Source organism: Gracilinanus agilis, chromosome 6, assembly GCF_016433145.1.
Source record: "Gracilinanus agilis isolate LMUSP501 chromosome 6, AgileGrace, whole genome shotgun sequence".
Lineage (NCBI taxonomy): Eukaryota > Metazoa > Chordata > Mammalia > Didelphimorphia > Didelphidae > Gracilinanus > Gracilinanus agilis.
In genome coordinates, this window is record NC_058135.1 from 30,652,792 (window position 1) to 30,677,150 (window position 24,359).

Below are 24,359 nucleotides of genomic sequence, written 5' to 3' on the forward strand. Positions count from 1 at the left end.
TTTGGCATATGTCATGCCATTGGCATGTTATGGCTTCAGAGGGGATTCTTAACATCAACTGGAAAATGTATTACCAATGCAAACCTTATTACTGAATTTCTTTCTGCCATCCAGCTCCCTGAAGCCATAGCTGTTGTTCACTGCTCTGCACACACAGGTGGCACTGACCCTGTCTCCAAGGGAAATGATCAAACAGACATTGCAGCCAAACTAGCAACCTTAGAAGGACCTGGATTAATTATGCCACTAACAACTACTAATGATTTAGATCTATCCCTTTCTTATAACAACAAGGAAGTGGGAAAATGGAAGCAAAAATTTAAAGCAAAACAGATAAATGGAGTATGGGTGTCATCTTAAGGCAAACCTCTGCTCCCTAGAGCTTTCTATAACCAAATTTGTAACTCCATCCATAAACATGGTCATTTTGACACCCAAGGCACTGTAGACTCTGTTAAAAGAGTATGGATAGCACCTGAAATAACTACAATTGCCTCCAAAATATGTACAGCTTGTACTACCTGCCAGGCCTTTAACCAACACGCCTTTCGAGGAAAAAACATTTGGTGGACATCTTCTCACTTACACACTGTTTGAGCATTTACAAAGTGATTTTATCTCTATGCAAAAAGCTGGACAGTATAAATTTGGTCTGGTCATAGTTGATCTGCTGACCAGGTGGCCTGAAGCATTTCCTACTGTTTAGGCCACAGCTGCTTTTTTTTGCCAAAGTCTTTTTGAAAGAAATAATTCCTCATTTTGGCCTGCCAGCATGTATTGATTCAGATAAAGGAACTCATTTTACTGATTTGATCTTACACAAATTTATTCATGTTTGGGGATAACTCCTAAATTCCATACTATCATCCGCAGAGCTCCAGCCAATTTGAAAGAATGAATAAAGAACTGAAACCTATGGTTGGCAAATTGTGCATGGAGACTCATTTAAAATGGCCCAGAATTCTACCTCTGGCCCTATTTTATCTCAGAAGCAGACCCAGAGGTGATTTACACATCTCACCATTTGAGATGTTATTTGAACATTCAGGCACAACCATTTACCCCTGCCTATATGTCATTGTTAGAAGGGGATACAACTATTGCCACTTATATCAGACAATTACAAACAAAATTGCAAGAACTCCACAACTCTGGAGCTGCTATTCAAGCTTCATGACTTGAACCCAGGTGAGAGAATGTACATAAAGAATTTCAAATGTACTGGGTCAACTGAACCTGCATATGACGGACCATTCCAGGTCCTATTGACTACACCAACAGCCCCTAAAATTGGGGAAAGGGACTCATGGATTCATTGTAGTCATGTAAAATGAGTACTCTCTATCGATAATGGATAATTGCCTGTACTTATTATAATTGCCTGTACTTATTATATTTGACTATTGATTATATTTGACTATTGATTGTGATAAGACTTCCCTACTGCTGGATTTGTACTATTTTGTTGCACTTTATTTTGTTAATCCTTGTACTTGAACAACACATATACTACCTCACCACAGAATATCTGTATTAGTGATCTATATTGACTTGATGTGCCTTTTGTAACATTTTGTGCCTTTTGTGATTCTTTTTGTATTTTCTTGAATGTATTATTGCTTTATCTATCTCATTTGCACTCACACTGTGAATCATGGCAAGTTAAAGAGGAAATGAATCTTAGTTTTTGGAAATTAGCCTCTATACTTTACCTCTGTGATTGTGAAACTACACAATTTTAATATTTTCGTTTTTCCTTCCTACATGTGCCATACAATATTTTATTTTTCTCTCATTCTTTTATATTCAAAGCACATGTCAACAGTATTGGAAAGATTTATTGAATGTTTTGATTTTTGCAATAGAATAAGCTAAGAAAGATGTCCATTTGCCTAGCATATAAACACATACTCAAAAACCTTTGGAGTATGGCAACCTGCCACTAGTTATTTAAATATTATGAGACTTTTGCTCAATGGATATGTCTAATCCAAGGAGAAACAGACAACAAAGGAGCAGAGAAGTTGACCTGCAAAGTGCCAAACAAGCACAAAAACGTGAAAGAAAACCAAACCAATCCTATGAGGATTAATGACATTCTGCACAAAAGAGTGCAAAGATTTGATCATTTGTGAGACTCAAGGTTGTAGAGCTTAACATATGTTAAGATATAGGACTTTCTTGTACCACACTCTATATCAATTACACAATATTGATTGTTCTGGCTCCATTATCCCTGAAACTGAAGAAAAGGATCGAACCAGGAAATGCTATTTCCCATTTGTTTCAAGATCTAGTCTCTTTTTTCTATTTTCTTTCATGATGTGACAATTTACTGTAGTCCAGGGTGCTAAATTGGGTTAGTGAGTAATTGTCATTGCAAAGCTTATGGGACATGGATCGCTACAAGAACCTTTGTGATTTGTGAATTCTTTCCTTTTTCCTAGAAATTTTTTTCATGTTTTTGATATTCTATATTTCCTTCAGAGGTTATTTTTTTTTAATTTCTTTGGATTCTTTGATGTTTTTGATAAGTTATTCATATACCTTATGACTTGACCATATACCCCTGTGTGATTCCTATGTGTATCCCTGTATCCTCCTCAGGAGGGAATGTGTTATTATTCTCCTCAGGGGGGACTATGTTATTGCTGTGAATTTTTATTTGAATTTGATCCTAATTTAGAACAGAAGCCTACCTCCCAGAATTCAGAAGGCTCCATGAAGATGCTTGCAGAGACCACATGGTGCACCAGAAGATCCAGAGTGAACTTCGAGATATGATGAATTTCAACTTTGGTGGGGTTGAATGCATTTATTTTAAATGGACATTCTTATGCCAAAGGGGATTGCCCCCTAATTGGCTTATTGTCAATGCACCTAATATTGGTTTTGTTCTTTTTCTCTTTTATTTTCCTATTATCCCCAAATTATTGTAATTTCCCTTTTAAAAAAACTGTGATATTTGTATATACCTCTAGTTAAAGTTTTAAGTTACTTTTGTTTCCATGATCCATTGGGGAGACTGGTCTCCCAAAGGAACACAGGAGGGAATATATAGTTGGAAAATCGAACCCCTGGACCTGCATAGCCCCAAATTCCTTTCTGTATTACCTACAATTCCTTTTCCTTTCTGTTTATGTGCATCTTTTGAGTGATTGTATATAATCACTCTCTTTCAATGTGAATTGTGTGGTGACTGGTCCTTGTTGCCCTAGCTCTCTTCTCTTCCATGTGAATTGAGTGGTTACACTCCCTGTGTTCTCTAGCTCTCAAGTTAAATATTAATAAATCTTTATAAATATTATACTTTGGAGTTATCGAATATTAGTTTTTAAATCCACATTACCAAAAACAAATACACATTTACCAAAGAAGAAAAGTAAGTGACGTAACCATGTTCAAAACAAATGATGGTTGGGGCAGCTGGGTAGCTCAGTGGATTGAGAGCCAGGCCTAGAGACGGGAGGTCCTAGGTTCAAATCCGGCCTCAGACACTTCCCAGCTGTGTGACCCTGGGCAAGTCACTTGACCCCCATTGCCTACCCTTACCACTCTTCCACCTATAAGTCAATACACAGAAGTTAAAGGGTTTAAAATAAAAAAATGAAAATAAAAAAACAAATGATGGGAAAATAACAGTGGAGGAAAGATCTCTAGTCTCAGCAGTAAGGAGAAAAAAGAAAAAACAGTGAAAAAAACATGACTCTTGAAATGAATTTGTTGATCATTGCCAGCTCTTTATGCCAAGCAAGTAGGGAATCTAACCTCTACTTCACTCAATGCCTTCATTTTACATTTTTTAAAAAAAATCCATTCCCCCAAATATGGCCAAAAAACACCCTCACCCTCCATGACTCTGTCCCAGAGTTAAAGATGCCAAGCTCAAATCAGATCTTTAATTTCTTTGTCTTAATTTTTCCATTGACAAAATGACATGATGGTTATGATTCCTATAAAATGTGGCCATACCTGTACTGAATAGAAGATGTCGATATGGCTCAAAAATTTAACACTGGATTTTGATCTAGAATATTTGACTTTAAATTCAGGCTCTGCTGCTTTCTCTCTTTGTGGCCATGGGAAACTTTACTTCATTTTTTTAGGTTTCAGTTTTCCCATTGAAATAATGATGATGATGATGATGATGATGATGATGATGATGATGATGATGATGATATATTTAATTAATTTATTTCTAAATCGTGGTTACATGATTTATGTTATTTTCTTACCCTCTTCCCTCCCCCCTCTAAGAGCTGACAAAGAAGTTATAAATCATATGTTTTTATTCTGTGTTTCTACTCCCACAGTTCTTTCTCTGGATGTGGATACATTCTTTCTCATAAGTCCCTCAGGATTGTTCTGGATCATTGCATTGCTATTAGTAGCAGGGTCTGTTACATTTTATTGTTCCATAATGTTTCAGTTTTTGTATACAATGTTCTCTTGGTTCTGCTTATTTCACTCCGCATCAGTTCATGGAGGTCTTTCCAGTTCATATAGAAATCAAGCAGTTCATCATTCCTTAATAAGAATAATATTGACTAACATATATAAAATATGCAGCTGTCACAATGCTAATCACTACAATTATTATTTCATTTGATCTTCATAACAGCCCTGGGAGGTAAATGCTATTATTATCCCCATTTTACAGATGAAGAAACTGAGGCAAATTAAGGTTAAGTGACTTGCTCAAGGCCACACAGATAAAGAGTGTCTAAGGCTGGATTTGAACTGAGATCTTAACTCCAGGCCCAACATGCCTCAAACAGGCCCATCTGTACAATGAGAGGACATTGGACTAAATGCTTTCTGAATCTTTCTAGTGCCAAACACTTTAAAGTGTTTACAAGGTATATGGTTCAATAACATAACAGGATATGGAAAAAGAGATTATTATGATATCACCTCTTCTCCACTCATGTTTCCACCTGTCAAGCCCTCAATACCTTTTGCTTTAACCAGTGATGGGCAAACTACGACCTGCAGGCCAGATATGGCTCCCTGAAATGTTCTTTCTGGCCGCACAACATTATTCCCAATCTGACAAATACAATGAGTAGAATACAATACAATGATACTTTGAAAGAGTTGCCTTAGAAATAGACTGACAGATGAGCATTTCCTTTCCTTTGGCCCCCTCTTTAAAAAGTTTGCCCATCACTGGCCTAGACTGTTGTAATAGCTTCCTAAATCATCTTCCTACCCTGGGTCTCTTTCTTCAATTTGTCTCCCATTTTTCCTTCATGAATCTATCAAAATAATCCTCCTAAAGCATATATCTGACTATGTCTTCCCCAGTGCTTATTGGGTAGAATATGAAATTAGTCAAACCTGACAGTGAAAGTTCTAACATATTTTTACAAGGGCTATTTCATATTACCCTGTTTAAATATTCTACATTCCATTCAAACTACTCCTTGATCCTTACCTGTATTCTCCAATCCATTCAAAGTTTTCTCATCTCTAAAGTGAAGTGTTTGGACTCAGTGCCCTTTAAGATCCTTCCTACTTCTCAGTCTATGAGGAAATATTTGCATCTGCCCTTCTCTGCCTGGGATGCATATTTGCCTATTAAAATCCTTCCTTCTAGGCTCATCTCTGATGCACTTCTTCCATGAAACTTTCCCCAGCCACCCCATCTAAGTGTTCTTTGCCTCCTTGAATTTCTCAAGAATGCTTTGGCTACATTTTCTCCTCTGCACCTCTGCTTTCTTCATTCTTATTTCTTTTTCTTCTACCCTCTCTCCACTCAATTTTAAATTTCTTGTGAGTCTGGAATATTTTACTTTGTATCTTATTATTGTTGTTGCTCAATCATTTTTCAGTCATGTTCAACTCTTTGTGACTCCATTTGGGGAGGAGTTTGCCACGTCATTCTCTAGTTCATTTTACAGATGAGGAAACTGAGGCAAATGGGATTAAGAGGCTTGCCCAAGGTCACACAGCTAGTAAGTGACTGAGGCCATATTTGAACTCAGAAAAATGAGTGCTTTTGACTACAGGCTGATGTTCTGTCCACTGTGTCAGCTAGTTTCCCTCATATTGTGCCTAGTTGGCACTTAATGTTTATTAAATCAAATTATTTCTGGTAACCATCTCAGGGCTGCAATGCTAGCCAAATCCAAATGCTAATGAATCAGTCAATAAACATTTATTAAGTGCCTACCATGTGCCAGACAATGCTAAGTGCTAGGAATGCAAAAAGAAGCAAAAGATGATCTATACTCTCAAAGTGCTCCCAGTCTCACCAGTATAAAGTCCTTCATCTTCATCATCAGGTTTTGCCACTGACACATATGGAAAATATAGGCAAGAGTAAAGAATAATGATATTACTTCCTTTAGTTCTCCTAAACCACAAAGGATCTTGGGAGTAATTAACCTCAAAATTAGACAGGATAGAAAGAAATAGATACAGATTGACTTGTTCAGGGTCATACAAGTAATAAGCAACTAAGTCAACATATGAACACAAGTCATCTCATTGTATCATTCTGCCTCAAGAGAATATACTTATACACACATATATATCTATGTTATTTCTAATTTGTTATGATTGGGTGGGGGAGGTGGGGTTGGAGGAGAAGTTGGTTTTGCTTTTACTCTCTGAAGACTTAAACATATTTGGGTAAAGAACCAAGAAGCAATGATTTGACATATTCAATGTTTGGGATATGCCCATATCACAGATATTGACAAATCACTGTAAATAAAATCAACATAGTAATAATCAGCAATTCTACTCCATTGTAGCCCTTCCAAATTCTACAAGTCAGCAATTAGTGCTGAAATATGACAATCCTGGCACAACCCAGTTTAAGGTAATTTTGATTCTGTGCCTTACATAATGCATACAAGGATCCAAGGCTAAATCTATGATGACCACTGTTTTTAAACAAGATAAGAAGAAATCTTCTGTAGCAAATACCCTTTATGTCTTCTAGGAGCTATTAGCCTCCTTTTGGGCTATGTATGGGTGCTGACTTCTCCCCTGAGAAAATCTCCCTCTGCCAGTAATTACCAATAATTGTTCAATGGTTTCTAAAGAGATGGGATTGGGGAGCTCAAATAGTAAACAGTAACTGGAGAGACAGGACTCACCGTAAAAGATCCTGCTATTGGGAAAGATTGAAGGTAAAAGGAAAAGGTGGTGGCAGGGGATGAGAGGGATAGATAATGTCATGAAAGCAGAAAACCTGAGCTCGGACAGTCTTTGGAAGATAATGGAGATACTGTGGTCAGGAAGAATTGGACACCACTGAACAACAAATTGGGAAGAAGAATGGAGATGTCCCCAAGGTATAGGAAGATAAAGGAAAGCTGTACTGTCATATTTGAGTTGTAAAATAAGAGTTACATAATCTCAGAGCTGTGAGAGAGACCTCAAAAGCCATCTACTCCATCCTATAGCTGAAAAAAATATCATAAATAGAAAACTTGGAAAGGAGGAGGGTCCCTATATTCCAAGAGAGTTGATTCTGTTTGGAAGGTGGTTCACATTGTTAGGAAGTTTTGCTCTTGTTTGTCTATCTTTCATTTGATGGCCCTTCAGTGTGTACCTTCATATACACACATCCTGTTCTAAGTCTTGTTTTCCCTCAGACTAACCAATCCTGTTAAAATCTTCATTTGGTGTGATCTCAAAGCCTTTTGCCCTTTGCCTATTTGCTTTCCTCTGGATTCTTTCAAGTTTATTAGCGTCCCTCTAAAGATATGGCTCCACACAATACTCCAGATGTGATCTGCCCAAGGGTGGGCTATGTCCTGGGCACTGTTTTTCTCTTAATATTTTCATCTGTCATATCTATAGTCATTCATGCTATAGCTAATGTGTAAGATGGTTGCCTTACCTTCAGGCTGGGGTGCTCTAGGCAGTGTTAGGGATTCAGCCAAGGAGAAAAACAAAATGACTGGGCCAATAGACTTTACTGACATTATGGCTCCAATGTTGATTTTCACGATAGAGAAAAATATGATGAGGAAAAAGGAAACTTTCTTATGCCTTTCACTAATGGTGTCTGTTAAAAAATAACCTGTTCCCAGTATATTGTATTATTCCCATCTGGTTCACCAATAGAAATAAAAGAATTAGAAAATCTTTTTGCTAATTATTAACTACGTGAAAATTATCTCCAAATCCCCGTTGAAAAAAAATCAGCATTGATTTCCCCAAAATCTCACAAGTTAATGTCATACAAAATCAAACAGACTGTTAAGAAAATAAATAAAAATCAGGCCTTGAAACACTGAAAATAAAAGTTTAAAAAAAAAAACCCTTTGTGCTTCTACTGCTCAGTTTCATTCATTTAAGATCCAAGCATTGTACTAAATGTGAATTCCAATCTACCATAAGATACTTAATTCACCCAATTTAATTTAATTAACCCAACTGCCTGCTCTGTTCAGGGAATTGTGTTAAGTTCTGGCCATATAAATATAAAATAAGATATATTCTCTGCTTGAATGGAAAAGGGAAGGGATGGAATAGCACATACATAAATAAATAATACAAGAAAAGACAGTATAGTGTTGACCTGGAAAAGGTCTTTGAAAATGAAGGAAATTACAGGATAAGATTGGGCACATCTAATAATCTGGTTTTGTTAGAATATTGAATGCATGAAGGGAAGTAATGAGAAGTAAGTGCAATAACATGTAAGGAAAGCCAGAGCCTTCTTATTACATAAAGCTCAAATGACAGCCTGGAGCCGGGATGTGGAAGATCTCAAATGTCATGCTAAGTAATACAAACTGTTTTTTTATGGAGGGACCATAGGAAAACACTGAAGGTTGTGGGGTTTGTGTGTGCATGTTCCCTGCCCACCTGGGATGAACCATGGTAAAGCCTTGGTGTTAGAAAATGCTTGCCAGATCTGTAGATTGTGCCAAGCATAGAGGGATGTCTGTCACACAAGATAAAAGAGTCAGGATTCAAAATGACCTCAACTGCCTAGAATGAGGGAAAGAATCAAATAAGATGAAATTTAATACAAGTAATTCATTAGATATAAATAAATGTTCTGCTTGGGTAGAAAAAGTCAGCTTGATAAAGACCCACCATTACATAGTTGTTTATACAAAATCATTTGTACAATAATTTATAGGGAAAAGATATGGGTGTTCAAGTGGAATGAAAGCTTAAACATGATATCCAAAAAATGGACTACAAGAGGGCAGCCAGGTAGCTCAGTGGATTGAGAGCCAGGCCTAGAGATGGGAGGTCCTGGGTTCAACTGTGGCCTCAGACACTTCCTAGCTGTGTGACCCTGGGCAAGTCACTTACTCCACATTGTCTAGCCATTACTGCTCTTCTACTTTGGAAACAATATAGGATTGATTCTACAATGGAAGGTAAGGGTTAAAAAAATGAACACTAACATCTCCTTTCTCTCAAATCCTATTCCTTTTAATTCTACTGTTTTTATTGATGACACTAGAGTTTTCCCATTCATACAAGTCCCACATCTTGTCTCAGTTGCTTACTAGCTATGTGACTTTTAACAATTCAGTTAATCTCTGTTTACCTCAATTTCCTCATCTGTAAAAGGGGGATAACATCCTGGGTTGTTATGAAAATCAAATCAAATCTTTATAGAGTCCTTAGGAGTGCCTGGCACATCATAGAGATAGTATAAATGTAGTTTATATCATCATTATTATTTCTATTACCATTCTGCATTCACTATTTGGATGTACATCTACTGTATCCTGAATGTGATTTAGACATTTAATCACTAAAATACCAAGTCTTCTGATGCTCTATTTTGTTACATGTATTATTAGTATGTATTGGGCAGCTAAGTGGTACAGTGGATAGAATAAAGGGCCTGGAGTCAAGAAGACTCATCTTCCCCAGTTCCAGTCTGCCCTCAGACATTCACTAACTGTGTGGCCCTGGGCAAGTCACTTAACCCTGAGTTTCCTCATATGTAAAAATGAACTGGAGAAGGAAATGGCAAGTCACTCCAGTACCTGCCAAGAAAATCCTAAATACTGTCAGGAAGTCAGACACAATGGAAAAATGATTGAATGACAACAAAGCATATATTTAATATGAATGGTTCTGGATGATGATTAGCTGTGTTGGGATAATCACTCATTTCCCTGCAAGTGCCAATGATTCTAATGAGAATTGTCCTGTGTATTTGTAAATTTCAAAGTAGACCCTGTCTGATTTTACAGCGGATAGGACTGTAATTTTTTTTTTAATTCCAAGGAAGAAGGTAGTAACCCTAGTAACCCTTTCCCCTAATCCTTACTAATCTTGTAGTGTTACTACAGGAATTCAAAAGGCAGGTTCTTAAATGTCTTCCACTCCTCCAAAATTCACTTGCAGTCCCTGGTAAATCCTTTTCAAAAAGGTTCTATCTCTGGATTCACATGGACTGGATTTAGCCTAAGGAACCTAACTTCAACTATAAGAGATTGGGGCTTTTTCTCAGACTCTCTAACTCACTATACCCTTACATTCCAGGAAGAAAATCTCTTAAATAAACTTTAAATATAATTTATGGCTAGGATCTAATTGCATGAAAGAAAAAAAGAGAGACACAAGGAGACTTTTCCCTCTATTTTTAAAGTGTTCTTGGTTCACACTCCATTCATCTTTAACGTAGGACTCTCTTTCTCTCTCTCTCTTTCTGTCTCTCTCTCCCCTCTGTCTGCCTCTCTGTCTCTGTCTCTCTCTCTATCACACACATACAGAGACCTCTTCTATCATAGGGTCTGAGGGACCAACAAGGAGTCACTGGTCTCACATATCCTTTATCAGAAGGTGTAGGTCTTTTCCCTCCCACACATTTTCTATCGATAACTTCTACTATATACCCATTTTAAAAACCAGATTGCAGTTTATAATTTCTGGCTTATGTATGTATGTATGTATGTATGTATGTATGTATGTATGGGGTTAATTTTTAAAGTGTTTGCTGACTTGAATGTTTGCTTTTGTTGAAAGAAACTAAGTTTGTGGTCTAACCATAACAATAGTAATCTTCTAAAGCATTCCGACATGATGGAATGTGTGTTTTATTCCCCTCTGCTATTATATCCAAATGTCTTCACAATCATCAAGTGCCTGAGAGAGTTCTGGAATAGAAAGGCAAGTGGGAAATACTGAACTGTACAGATGAAAAGGAACTTTCCTTTGATCCTCTCCACTGTGCCAAGACACCTACCTGCCTCCTTTCCCCACTGTGCTGCCATTAATAGCATTAGACATAAGATCATAGATTTAGAGCTGGAAAATCCATAAGAAACCACCAAAACCAACCTTCTCATTTTACAAATGAGGAAACTGAGGTAAAAAGAATTTAGGTGATTTGTCCAGGTAGTACAGCTAGTAAAAATCAGAAGCAAGATTTAAGCCCATATGTTCCTGACTTCACATTCTACTAACTATGTGACTTTTCCTGTCAGTTTCACATCCAGATTAACCTCTGGGTAATTTTATCACTATTTCATTTCAAACTTCCACATAAAATGTGCCAGTCAGATTTGGAAAAAGTGTTTCCTCACTCAGAGGTCCCTATGCCAAAGAAATTATAGTTCCAGTCACCCCCATATCTTACTTTGTTGATAGAACTAGGTACTTCTGTTGTAAATAATTCATAAATTCTAATACTGACCTTATGAATGGTCCAATGCCATCCTGTCATTTTTATCCTAAAAGAACATACTAATCCCAGGGTAAAAAACGGTCTCCAAGCAAATGTAAAGGTTTTTGTTTTGTTTTGTTTTTCCAAGTAGGCTAGGTGATCCTGGGCAAGTCACTTAACTCTCTTTGCTTGTATTCCTGGTCTGTAAAATGAGCTAAAGAAGGAAATGGCAAACAACTCTAGTATCTTTGCCCATACAACCCCAAATGGGGTTGTAAAGAGCCAGACACAACTGAAACAAATTAACAACAAAGTAGAAGAGAGGAACTTAGAAACGTTTTATTTCCATTCAGAAATATCAGAGAAAAATAGTCTTCATTTCTTCATCTGACAATATGGAAATATTACTAAAATAATCATGACTCTAAACAAGACATATACAGAGAAAGAGAGAAACAGCACATCATAGTGACTTCATTTTATCTTTATCTCTTCCTCCTGCAACAAAACAACAAAATAATAAATACCAAACCAATTAACAGCTGTAGAAACTTATCTTATTTTCTCTCTAAGTAATTGTGGAAATCTTATAATTTTCTCTGAACTATTAGGAAGAACCAAACAGTTTCAAAATAATAATGAAGGGGAAAAAAAACCAAGAACACCAGAAATAACTCAAAAAATATATTCTGAGTTCATCTGATAGATTCCAGGATAATTTCTTTATAATGAGATTCAATTGATCTACTAGGTCCTCAGAGTCATAAGGAATTAGATATCTCTTTACATTTTGCACCCTGGGACTAATTTGGTTTCTGTGTTGATCATGTTGATCTACACATAATAGATTTAGAGGTAGAAGGGATTTGGCCCAATTCACTCATTTTACAGAAAGGCAAGGCAACTTTCCTAGCTTCCCACAACTATTTGGGGTAGAATTTGAATCCAGGTCTTGTTAAATTCGAGTCCACCATACCTCTAACCAATAAATGATAGTGTCTTGATGGCAACTAATGAACATTTGGGGAGGATCAACAGAAGTTTTCTCTTGTCTGACTCTTACTACCAAAGTTGAAATTACCTGAAATAGCTTAAGCTCCCAGAGCCTCTTGGGTTTTTGCGATCAATTTTGGACCCTGGAAAAAAAGAACAGAAATACATATGAAAAGGAATCATAGAAAGGAACAAGAGATTTTAGCAATAAGAAAAGGCTGAAAATTATTCCCTTTGAAGTACGCAGAGAGAGAATTATGTTTGTTTTTAGTTCATATGTTGAATGTAATGGGGGCAGGGACTATCTTACTTTATATTTATATCCTCACTACCTATTACAACACATGTTCCATAATAGGTGCCTACTGAATGTTTGTTGACAGGATAATTACAGAAAGCCCTAGAAAAAAGTATCAACTGATGTAAAATGAAGTGAGCACAACCAGGAGAGCACTCTACACAATAACAGCAATATTTATTGTATGATGAACAACTATGAATGACTTAGGTCTTTTCAGCAATATATGATCCAAGACAATTCCAAAGAGCTCATAAAAAAAATGCTATCCACATCCAGATAAAGACTTGATGGAATCTGAATGCGGATTGAAGCATACTTTTTTCATTTTATTTTCTTTATGGTTTTTTAATATGAGTCATCTTGTGGAAATGTTTTGCATGGTCATATGTACATAACCTAGATTAAATGGATTACTACCTCAGGGACTGGGGAAGGAAAAGGAGAAGAGAATTTGGAACTCAATTTTTTAGAAAATAAATGTTAAAAATTATTTTTATATTAAACTGGATAAAATATTATATTTTTAAATGGTTGTTGATTAATTGATGTACGGCTTAAAGTAACAAAAGACCTGAGTTCTAATCTCTACACTTGATGTTTAATACCTCAGAGAGCTCATTTCATCCCTTTGAGACTCTTTCTTTATTGTATGATGAACAACTATGAATGACTTTAGTATTTTCAATAATATGACTCCCTTTGACCTTCAGAATCAAATATGAAATCCTTTGTGGGAGTGCCGCTAGGTGGCTTGGTAGATTTGGAGCCAGCCCTAGAAATGGAAGGATCTGAGTTCAAATCTGGCTTCAGACACTGTCTAGCTATGTGACCCTGGGTAAATCACTTAAACCCCATTGCCTAGCCCTTACCGCTGTTCTGCCTTGGAACCAATAAATAGAATTGATTCCAAAGTGGAAGATAAGGGTTTTTTAAAAATCCTTTGGCATTTAAAGTCTTTCACAACCTGAGGCTTTCTTACCTTTTAAATGTTCTCCCATTTTACTCCTCTCCATGCACTCCATTTACACTGGCCTCCTAGAGCTATTTTGCACACATCACTCCATCTCTTGAGTCTTTACATGTCCCCATTCCTGGAATTCTCTTCCTGGTGCCATTCAGACTTAGCTTTAAATTCATCTTCACCAGGAGGCCTTTTTCTAGTTTCCCTAGCTTGTAGTTCCTTCCTTTTGATTATTGTATTTTCTGCCTGCATGTTTATTTCCATACTTTCTCCCTGCTTCAAATGTGAACTCCTTCAGGAGACATGATTTTTTTTTTTTTTTTTTGCCTTTTTGGTATCTCCAGCTGTTACCACAGTGCCTGGCAGATCACATCTGCTTAATAAATGACTGTTGGACTTTTTGATATAAAGCCCTCTGTTGTCTGTACAAGATGATTTAAACTTATATATTTATACCTCAGTTCATTTTTTTGTTCCAAACTATTCAAATCTCATTTAAAAACTGTGGCTTTTATTATAAAGGTTTTAAAAATAAATTGAATCAAAGTTCTCTTCCTTATCTTTTTAACATCAAGTTGTTTCCTATGAAATAAACAATTGATAATCTCCTTTAGTGGTTGATATAACACTTTTTTAAATACAAAAATGCTTTTTAAGGCTTTTAGCAAAAACTTATCCTTTAATATTTTAAAGATATACAATAAAAGCTCATTCATTGAATTTTGAAATTTTTTAAAATACAAGGATACTATAATCTTTTTATTGTTTGTTGTACATCTTGTTTTGTTTCACTGATCTACCTTTATATTTCTTAGCCAGTACTAGATAGTTCTGATAATTACTGCTTTTTAATACAATTTAAAATCTCATACTACTAGATCTCTTTCTCTTTTACATTTTTCATAATTCTTTGCTATTCTTAATCATTTGTTCTTCCAAATCAGTGGTTCCCAAACTTTTTTGTCCTACCACCCCCTTTCCAGAAAAAATGTTACTTAGCCCCCTGGAAATTAATTTTTTTTAATTTTAATAGTAATTAATAGGAAAGATAAATGCACCTGTGGCTATCACCGCTCCCCTGGATCGCTGAAGCACCCACAAGGGGGTGGTGGTGCCCACTTTGGGAATCATTGTTCCAAATGAATTTTGTTAATATTTTTTCTAGCTCAGTAAGATAAATTTTTCGCAATTTGTTTTGGATGGTATTGAATAAGTAGACTAGTTTAGGTAGTATTGTTACTAATTAATTCAAATCTAGCCTCAGACACCAGCTGTGTCTCCCTGGGCAAGTCACTTCATCCTGTTTGCCTCATTTTCTCCATCTGTAAAATGAACTGGAAAAGAAAATGGCAAAACACTCCAGTATCTCTGCTAAGAAAATACCAAATGGAGTAATGAAGAGTCAGATATGACAGAGATGACTGAACAACCTATTCAAGATGGTTTAATGACAGTTAATGAAATAGGATTAGAACTCATAAGAGAAAACTGAATTTGCTCTATGGATGTAAGAATCATCTGCATAGAGATGATCACTGAATCTGTGAAAACTGATTTCTAAGTGAGAGCCCAACACAGTTCTTTGTCTTACCCTATAGTGCCACATCCTTATCCAATTTCTAGCATTTACATGGTTCTCATTTCTTAGGGATAGTACTACAAGTTCTTGGGGCTTTCAATCTTGCTCCAATTCCTTTTAATCTACTAATTCCCACATGACTGGATGGGATAGCAAGTCTATGCTTTCAAAATAGTGATAACCAATGAATAGATCTGGTTGGGGATTATCTTGTTTTTATTAGCCAAGAAGAATGTATGTTGCATATCTGAATTGGGAATTTATCATCAGCACAAGTAGATATCTAAACAATGGTGGTGATTGTTGAACGATGAAAGTCCTAGAAGATATTCGACTGAATAGAACAACTTGAAAGAAGTGGCCATTGCCATTCCATTTTAGAACCCCCCCTTCTCTCTCTCTCTGTCTCTCTGTGTTTCTCTCTCTGTGTCTGTCTCTCTGTCTGTCTCTGTCTCTGTCTCTTTCTGTCTCTCTCTCTGTGTCTCTTTCTCTTTCTCTCCCTCCCTCCCTCCCTCTGTCTGTGTCTCCTTCTGCCCCTCTCTCTCTGTGTCCCTCTCTCTGTCTCTCTCTCTGTCTATCTCTCTCCCTCCCTCTGTCTCTGTCTGTCTCTGTCTCTCTCCCTCTCTGTGTCTCTGTGTCTCTCTGTTTCTCTCTGTCTCTTTCTGTCTCTGTCTGTCTCTGTCTGTCTGCCTCTCCCCCTTTCTCTCTTTCTCCTACTTCCTTTTTCCTGCATATTATGAAGGTGTCCATGTCTCCCTCATCCCTAAAAAATCCTTGCTTGTGGCCATCCTTGCTGGGCAGAGTGGTGGGTCATGTGAGAAATGGTCATCAGTGAGTGTAGAGAGAGGGAGGGGAGTGGCCCACGTCTGCTCACCTCCAGCTCTGCTGCCTGTGAGCCACCCACCTTACCCCATTTGCATTCCCATTGGCTGCTGGGCAGAGAGGTGAGGGAAAGGGGGAAGAGAGCAGCTCTCCTAAGTCCCTCTGCCTTCCTAGTAACAAAATGGGGGGGGGGGGGGGGAGCATATACCCAAAGAAAGTGCTCTGCATGTTTTGGCACACATGCTATAGGTTTGCCATCACAGATCTAGAACTTAAGAGAAAACTTCTCAGAAAATCTCATTGCCTTTTGCTGCCCCCTTTTGATGTGACAGGGAAAAGCATAAAGAGAAAAGTGGTTTTGCTTAATAGAAAGAGATGCAAAGTTTTCATTAGATGATGCCAAATCCTGATGAGTGAAGTGTAACTTTGTTTGCCTTGATCAAAAGGCTGACCTGAGATGTTTTGCTGGGAGTTCTGCTTACTATAATATGATTGGCTGGCAAAGGATGCTGATTCACTGGTTTCCAATTTAAAGGGCAAAGCTGAGGAGAACTTGAAGAGGGGAGAGGAGAAGAGAGGAGAGGAGAGGAGAGGAGAGGAGAGGAGAGGACCAGAAGATGGAGGAGGAAGAGGATGAGAAGAAGAGGAGGAAGAGGAAGGAAGGAAACAAGCAAGCAAGCAAGGAAGGAAGGAAGCAAGGAAGGAAAAGAAGAAAAGAGAAGAGAATTTTCCTACCTGGAGAATAATGAGGCATAGAAGCCAAGTAGTGAACAGAAAAATAGTTTCATATAGTGAAAATTCCCAAATGGACCATCAAAGCCTGTAGCTCAGAATTTACATCCAGCATGTGAATTTCCTTCTCTTATTCTCACCCCTACCAGGTTCCTATGAATGTGAGCTAATTCTCTTCCCTGGAAACTAAATGCTTTAGTGGGACAGTATGATACAAATTTCTGTGTGTAATGTACATATATATATATATAGTGTATAGATTGTATTATTCCTATATATATATATATATATATATATATATATATATATATATATCACACGAGACCCTGTGCTACTTTTTTTAAATTGCCTTATTGGTAAGTGTGTAAGTTGGTTGTGTGTAAGATGGAAAAATATCACCATCATAAGTGTCCAATTTGTATACAGAGTTACATGATGAGGGGCTGAATTGCAAGTGTTGAATAGGGGGAAATCCATTGTCCTTCAACAGAGTTAATCCTAGGATGCTGAGAGCATATGAGCATCCACAAGTGGTATTTATTCTTCTCTCAGTACCAATCCATACCACTGTGAAGGCATTTTGGAGTAATAGAGCCAGCCTGGGTGTGAACAGTTGTCCACACATCCTATGTGATGTGTATGAGAAACTACTATGAGGGCATAGACATGACAAGCATATTACATTTATATATTCTTTGCAAGATAACTTCCACTAAAAACAAAAAACAAAAACAAAGAATACTGACTCCTGTAATTGATCATTCAAAATCTAGTTCTTCTTATTAGTACCCAGGGGAAAATGGGTAGTCAGTAAGAAAGAAAATCACTAATTTTTGTTTTAATCAAAAATAAAATGAAGGGCATTAAAAAAAAACAAACACTTGATCTTCTGTCATGCCTCACTGTTCTGCAATCTTGCCTCTATTTTCATATCATACACCCTCATTCAGTCATGGAAAGGAAAAGAGAGCCAAATGTACCTCTTCTGCAAAACAGATATCCTGTTGTTTTCCTTTGCAACACTTCTCCAATAGGACCGTGAAATCTGTGGTGACTGTTTTTATTTGTTCCTCTGTTATGTGTGGCTTTTGTTTAACAAGATTAATCAGAAACCTATTACAGAAATAAACACACCAACATGTAGAAATTATTTCATTTTCTGAAACCATTCCTTCTGAAACCTGAAACTTGTGCACCATCAACTTTCTTCTACCCTTCTCTGACACTGGATCTTAAACCTGAATCAGTAACCTCAAGTCTGTCCAGATCAAGATTGCTCTAGGTACAAATACCACCTAGTAAACCACTTACTTGGCCAAATACTGACTACATCTGGCTGATTACTTATAAATGCCTACATTCTCTGGTCTTATTATGAACACCATCTTCCTGCTTTGGGAGGTAACACTTTTGGGAGATGGATGTCCTTATCCCCTTTCTTAGCTGAAATACCCTCTCCCTTCTTTGTCTCTACATTTTCTTATTCATGATAGACCACAGTTCAAGTCCAATTTCCTCAGTAAAGTCTTTCCAAATCATTCCAGTCCATTCCCAAAGAATTTATTCCCTCTATAACAGTGGTTCCCAAACTTTTTTGGCCTACTGCCCTTTCCAGAAAAAAATATTACTTAGCCCCCTGGAAATTAATTTTTTTTAAATTTTAATAGCAATTAATAGGAAAGATAAATGCACCTGTGGCCATCACTGCTCCCCTGGATCGCTGCAGCACCCACCAGGGGGTGGTAGCACCCACTTTGGGAATCACTGCTCTATAACTTCTTCAATCTGTTCTCCAACAGTGTCTGTTTTCAGACTAATGAGGAGAAGGGCATTGTTCATATCAGCCATATTGAGGAAAGCTAACTGGACTTTGAATCAACAAGTCTGGCTTTGCATTCTAGTCCTGACCTTACAAGCTGTTAACTTCATCAAATAGAGCCACTGTTCTTCTGTAAAATGGGGACAGTAATACCCAAACTATAACCATCAGTTTTACTATAGTCGGATCTATAGCATCTACTTCACAAGGGAGGTCTGAGGGATTCATTTTGCAAACCTTACAGAATGAAGGAGAACCTTACAGAATCATCTCAATATGAGCTATTACTATTGTAAGCTACCTTGTATTCTTATTTATTTTGTGTACAGAAGTTGTCTTCCCACCTAAGTCACCAAGGTAAAAAAAAACATTTCTGATGAATCTTAATATCCCCAGCATTTCGCATAAGACTTTCAAGGGTTCTATAAGTCATGGTGATGGTGTGGTCATCCCAGGATTAGGCTTTCTTACCTACATTACTGCCTTGTCACATCAAGACATTCCATTAGTCTTGTAGAAGAAGATAACTTTTAGACCCCTCCACCCCAACAACGACTGTAACCCAGAGTGAGAAACCCTATCACCCTTCTCTATACCTTATACTAGAATAGATGGATAATCTTTAGACTTGGAATAAAGTGAGCAGCAACATGAGTACCAGAAATCCTAGTTGACTGCTTTTCTCAACCCAAAAAATGGTGTCTGCCCAAGGATACTGTGAAGACGACTGGGCAAATACAAAAAAAGGATCTTTGGGAACTTTGGAGGACAAATGTTCCAATCACATGCACCACAATTCTAAGTGGTGATAAGGAAAGCCCATAAAGCTGATCTATACTTCAGCCCTTGTTGGATTTTTTTCCACATAAGCCCTCAGTAATTGCTTACTTTTGCTTCTTCTTCTGTAGCTCTTCCCCTTGAGCATGGCAAAGATCTTGACGGAAATTGAATTGGTCATCAGAGAATGGGGGAGGAACATATTTTTCATCCCTCACAAAGTTGCTGAAACAGGGTCTCCTATTGGCATAGGAAGAATCACAGCAATGACCCACACCATCATTTATAGGTTGGACTTCATGCCTTGCACATAACTGCCCAATAATAAGGTCAGCCTAGAAGAGAGAATGAGAGAAAAGGGAAAGATAAGAAAAGCAATAAAAGATTAGATATTGAATCACAAAAGTAATGCAGTAGTCTAGAATGTAGAGAATTTACACTTTCTACTTAATTTCTCAGAATTATACCCTATATGTGTAACATATTGGTGTGTATATGTGTATGTGTCATATAGCAATTTGTGTTTATGTTTTATTTGTTCTATAAAACTATAAGCTCCATGTATTTTATCTAAGTTTTAATCATTTCCAAGCTCTAGAGCAATGCTCTGTATACAGTGTTTAATTAATGTCTATTGAAATTGGATAAAATTCATTTAGTTTTTTTTATATAACCTCATGTCTTTCCATTTCATGATAATCGCTATTACTCCATATGTTTCAGAATTACCTTCATTTTAGTGGCAGATACATCATATGTGGTTATGCATTATGCCTTCAGATAATCATACTTTGTAAAATGAATTTCCAAAGAATAGAGAGGTAGAAATGATATAGTGAAAATGACCCTGGATTTAGGATCCACAGAGACCTGGGTTCAAATTCTACCTCCAACCCTCTCAAGATGTGTAAACATAAAGCTAGTTACTTAATCTCCTATCAAAGAGCTTCTTCAGGGGGCAGCTGGGTAGCTCAGTGGATTGAGAGCCAGGCCTAGAGACGGGAAGTCCTAGGTTCAAATCCGGCCTCAGACACTTCCCAGCTGTGTGACCCTGGGCAAGTCACTTGACCCCCATTGCCTACCCTTACCACTCTTCCACCTATAAGTCAATACACAGAAGTTAAGGGTTTAAAAAACAAAAAACAAAAAACAACAAAAAAAAAAATAAAGAGCTTCTTCACTTTGCGTCATGGGCCCTGTTTGGCAGTCTGGTCAGAATAATGTTAACCGAAGTAAATGCTAACTTTTAGCCAAAGGTTATTAAAAATAAGGGTATGTATCTTTTTTTCTTATCCATTCTCATTTTTCCTTTGAAATATCTCTAAGAACTCTTCAGGGGTCTATGGACTGAAGATTAAGAACTCCCATCCTAAAGAGTTTCCTTTTTCTGAGATGAGAATAATAGTTGGAAGAAAACTCACAGTTTTATTGTTTGGCTCAAATAATATCATGTATTCAAGCCAGACATATGTCCTTCATTACTATTAGATTTTTATATGTAAAATGGGCCCTGTTCTACAGGAAACAATAAGTCAAGGCTGTGCCTTCCTGTCCATAGGGATCTAAATTACCTTTTCCCATCACTTTGGGAAACCAGGGGACCACATTTTAGGATCAGAAAGAATTGCAGCCCCTGCCCATCTTTATTCAAGAGCTTTTGGGGTATTTTTTTGTTTGCAGTTGTTTCAATTGCTTCTGACTCTTCATGGCCTCATTTGGAGTTTTCTTGGCAAAGATAATGGGGTGATTTGCCCTTTTCTTTTCCAGCTCATTGTCAGATGAAGACTCTGAGGCAAACAGGGTAGAGTGGTTTCCCCAGGATCACATAGCTAGTAAATGTCTGAGGCTCGATGGTAGTAGCAAGAGAAAAACATTATATTAGGCACTGAAGCCCAGAAGGGAGAAAAAGAATATGAGGATAACTGAAAATCCAAGGGCCACTTTCTTGCAAGATAATCCAGGATTTCTATCAAATGTTATAATAAATACTTAGTGAACATTTTCAAAATGCATAATTTGTATGAACATATCTGTTAAAATGTATTAGTAATTTAAAAAAATAAAAGTTAAAAATAAACCAATAATAGATCATAAAATGAATATTCTGTTTGTCATTTTGTTAGACTACACTGTTGTTCCAGCACAGAGAACCTGTATATACATATTACTGCATTAGAGAAGGTCTAAAAGCAGATCCTCATGCAGAACACTCAGGGCAAAGACTGAGAAAGCTGACCTCTAATTCTGACCTTGTGCCTAATATGTGAGGCAACTTGGGCAGTTTTTCTGGTTTTATCATTTCTGGAAGCCATAAAATTCCCTAAATGAAAATTACACAGCTCTCTGCCTATTTCAAAGTAAGAAAACTAGAGCAGATATAATACAAGAATAATTAAATTAGCCACTTACTGCACCCTCTCCACAGGCCAGTTGTTTATCCTCACTGAGCTGGCAGCATAAAGATGCAGTGGCTGCCATTTTCTTGGTGTAGAAAATCAGCTCTTGAGGGGTCAGCTGAGGAGCTTTCTTGGTATAAGCAACAAGAAATCTGGAAAAAACATTTCCAGTGATTATTCTGATTAGTCATGGATGTTTATGTGACTTACTCTTTTGGAAAGATCTTCCAACTGACATGTGAACTATGGATCCAATTAATAATTACTATTCAATAAATATTTATTAAATGCCTACTATATGCCACATAATGTAATGGGGGGATAATATAAATATATATGTCAAGTTTAAAACATAGGAAATAATTAATAGAGAGAAGTTATTGTGGTTAAGAGGAATTGACAAAGGCTTCTTATCAATGATGGGATTTTATTTGGGATGTAGAGGAAGCCAGTGAAATGATTAGGTAGATTTGAACAGGTAGAGCATGGGAGACAGCCAGAAAAAATGTCCAGAGCTGAGAGGTGGGGAGGTTGATGGAACAGCCAAGAAGCCAGTGTCACTGTAGCAAACATTATGTGTCAGATAGTAAGGTGTAACAAGACTGGAAAGGTAGGAGGGGACTAGATTATGAAGGGCTTTGAATGCCAAAAAGAACATTTTGTATTTGATCCATAAGGATAATAGGGTTATAGGGATACGTTTATTCAATGAGTGACATGGTTAAACTTCTGCTTTAGGAAAATCACTTTGGTGACTGAATGGGGGATGATTGGAGTGAGGAGAGACTTTGAAGCAGGTAGACCAACCAATAGTCCAGGTGTGAGGTAATGAGAGCCTGAACCAGAGTTTCAGCAAAATTCAGAAGAAAATGGGGCACAGATGAGAAATATTACAGAAGAAAAAATAGAACTTGGTGTCAGTTTGGATATGTGGGATGAGAGTCACTGAGGAATTCAGGATGACTTCTAGAATGGAAGCCTGAAGAACTGAGAAGATGGAGGTGACCTCTATAAAAAAAGAGAAAGTAGGAGGGGGAGAATTTAGGGGGCAACATAATGTGTAATAAAGTTTGGGATGTGTTTAGTCTGAGATATCTATTGGACATCCAGTTTGAGATGTCTGAAAGGCATTTGGAAATTTGAGATTGGAGGTCAACAGATAAGTTGGGACAGGATCATCAGCTTAGATATGCTAATTAAATTCATTGGAGCTGATGAGATGGCTAATGAAAAAGTATAGATTGAGAAGAAAAGAGGACTTTGTGGGACACCTAAAGTTAGTGGCATGCTCTGAATGAGGCTCCAGCAAAGACTAAGAAGGGGCAATATGATAGGTAGGAGGAGAACCAGAAGAAGATAGAGAATAGTGTCCTGACAACCTAGAGAGAAGAGAATATTAAGGAGGAGAGAGTGATCAACAATGTCTATGTGGGGCAGTTGGATTGCTCAGTGAATTGAGAGCCAGGCCTAGAGATGGGAAATCCTGGGTTCAAATCTGGCCTCAGACACTTCCTAGCTGGAGCAAGTCACTTAATCCCCATTGCCTAGCCTTTACCACTCTTCTGCTTTAGAACCAATACACAGTACTGTGTACTATATGCCACATAATGTAATGGGGAAGATAACAAAAATATATATAAATTTTAAAATGTCTAAGGTTATAGAGTGGTCAAGGCAAACGAAGATAATAATGATAGTAATAAGAAGAAGAAAGTTGAGTTTTGTTTTGAAGCAGTTTGCTATTTCCTTCTTCAGATCATTTTATAGATGAGAAACTGAGGGAAACAAGGTTTAAGTGACTTGCCCAGGATCTCATAGTTACTAAGTGTTTGAGACCAAGTTTGAACCAAGGCTCACTGTGCCACCTAGCTGCCCTACATTTATCTAGTGCTTTACAAGTATTTGTCCTCACAACATCCCTGAGAGGAGGGGGACTAGAAAGGAATATCAAGATAATATCTATAATGTACTTAGCCCAGCACTGGTACATAGTAGATTCTTAATAAGTGTTTGTTCCCTTCCTTTCCTCTCCTCCTAAAAGGTAGACTGTAAAAAGATATGCAGAAGAAAAGGGGAACATTTTCATCCTCAACTATGGTTCCTGTTTTGGATCTTAGAGCTGATTCATGATTAATAAATTAAGTTTGACTTTCATCTCTCTTGTCCTGAAAAAGAGCTCCCAGAAATACATACACATTTTGCAAGTGATATTCTCCTAATTTCTGGAAGAGACCACAGCTCCGCTTGGCCAACGCTTGGCTGTCCTGAACATGTCTCTCTAATTCTTCTTCCTGAAAAGGTAGGAATTATCATAGAGATTATTTTTTCTCTTTAGACAGTCCACTTTTTGTACACCATCAAAACTATTCTGTAC

General features: G+C 37.2%; 2 protein-coding genes across 2 annotated transcripts in view; both read right to left on the reverse strand.

Annotated features, from left to right (window-relative positions):
- AFM (afamin) overlaps window positions 1-11,213 on the reverse strand; it is a 37,594-nt gene extending 26,381 nt beyond the window's left edge. The window contains exons 1-2 of the mRNA XM_044681595.1: window positions 11,186-11,213; window positions 7,859-8,026 (exon numbers count right to left, since the gene is read on the reverse strand). Of these exons, the coding sequence (XP_044537530.1) occupies window positions 7,859-8,026; window positions 11,186-11,213 (196 nt within the window). The remainder of the gene's footprint in view (window positions 1-7,858; window positions 8,027-11,185) is intronic.
- Window positions 11,214-12,091: 878 nt separating this feature from the next.
- Window positions 12,092-24,359, reverse strand: part of LOC123251873 (alpha fetoprotein) — a 37,341-nt gene continuing 25,073 nt past the window's right edge. Inside the window, exons 10-15 of the mRNA XM_044681192.1 lie at window positions 24,179-24,276; window positions 21,999-22,137; window positions 19,701-19,924; window positions 17,974-18,106; window positions 12,687-12,741; window positions 12,092-12,103 (exon numbers count right to left, since the gene is read on the reverse strand). Of these exons, the coding sequence (XP_044537127.1) occupies window positions 12,697-12,741; window positions 17,974-18,106; window positions 19,701-19,924; window positions 21,999-22,137; window positions 24,179-24,276 (639 nt within the window). The 3' untranslated portion in view covers window positions 12,092-12,103; window positions 12,687-12,696. The remainder of the gene's footprint in view (window positions 12,104-12,686; window positions 12,742-17,973; window positions 18,107-19,700; window positions 19,925-21,998; window positions 22,138-24,178; window positions 24,277-24,359) is intronic.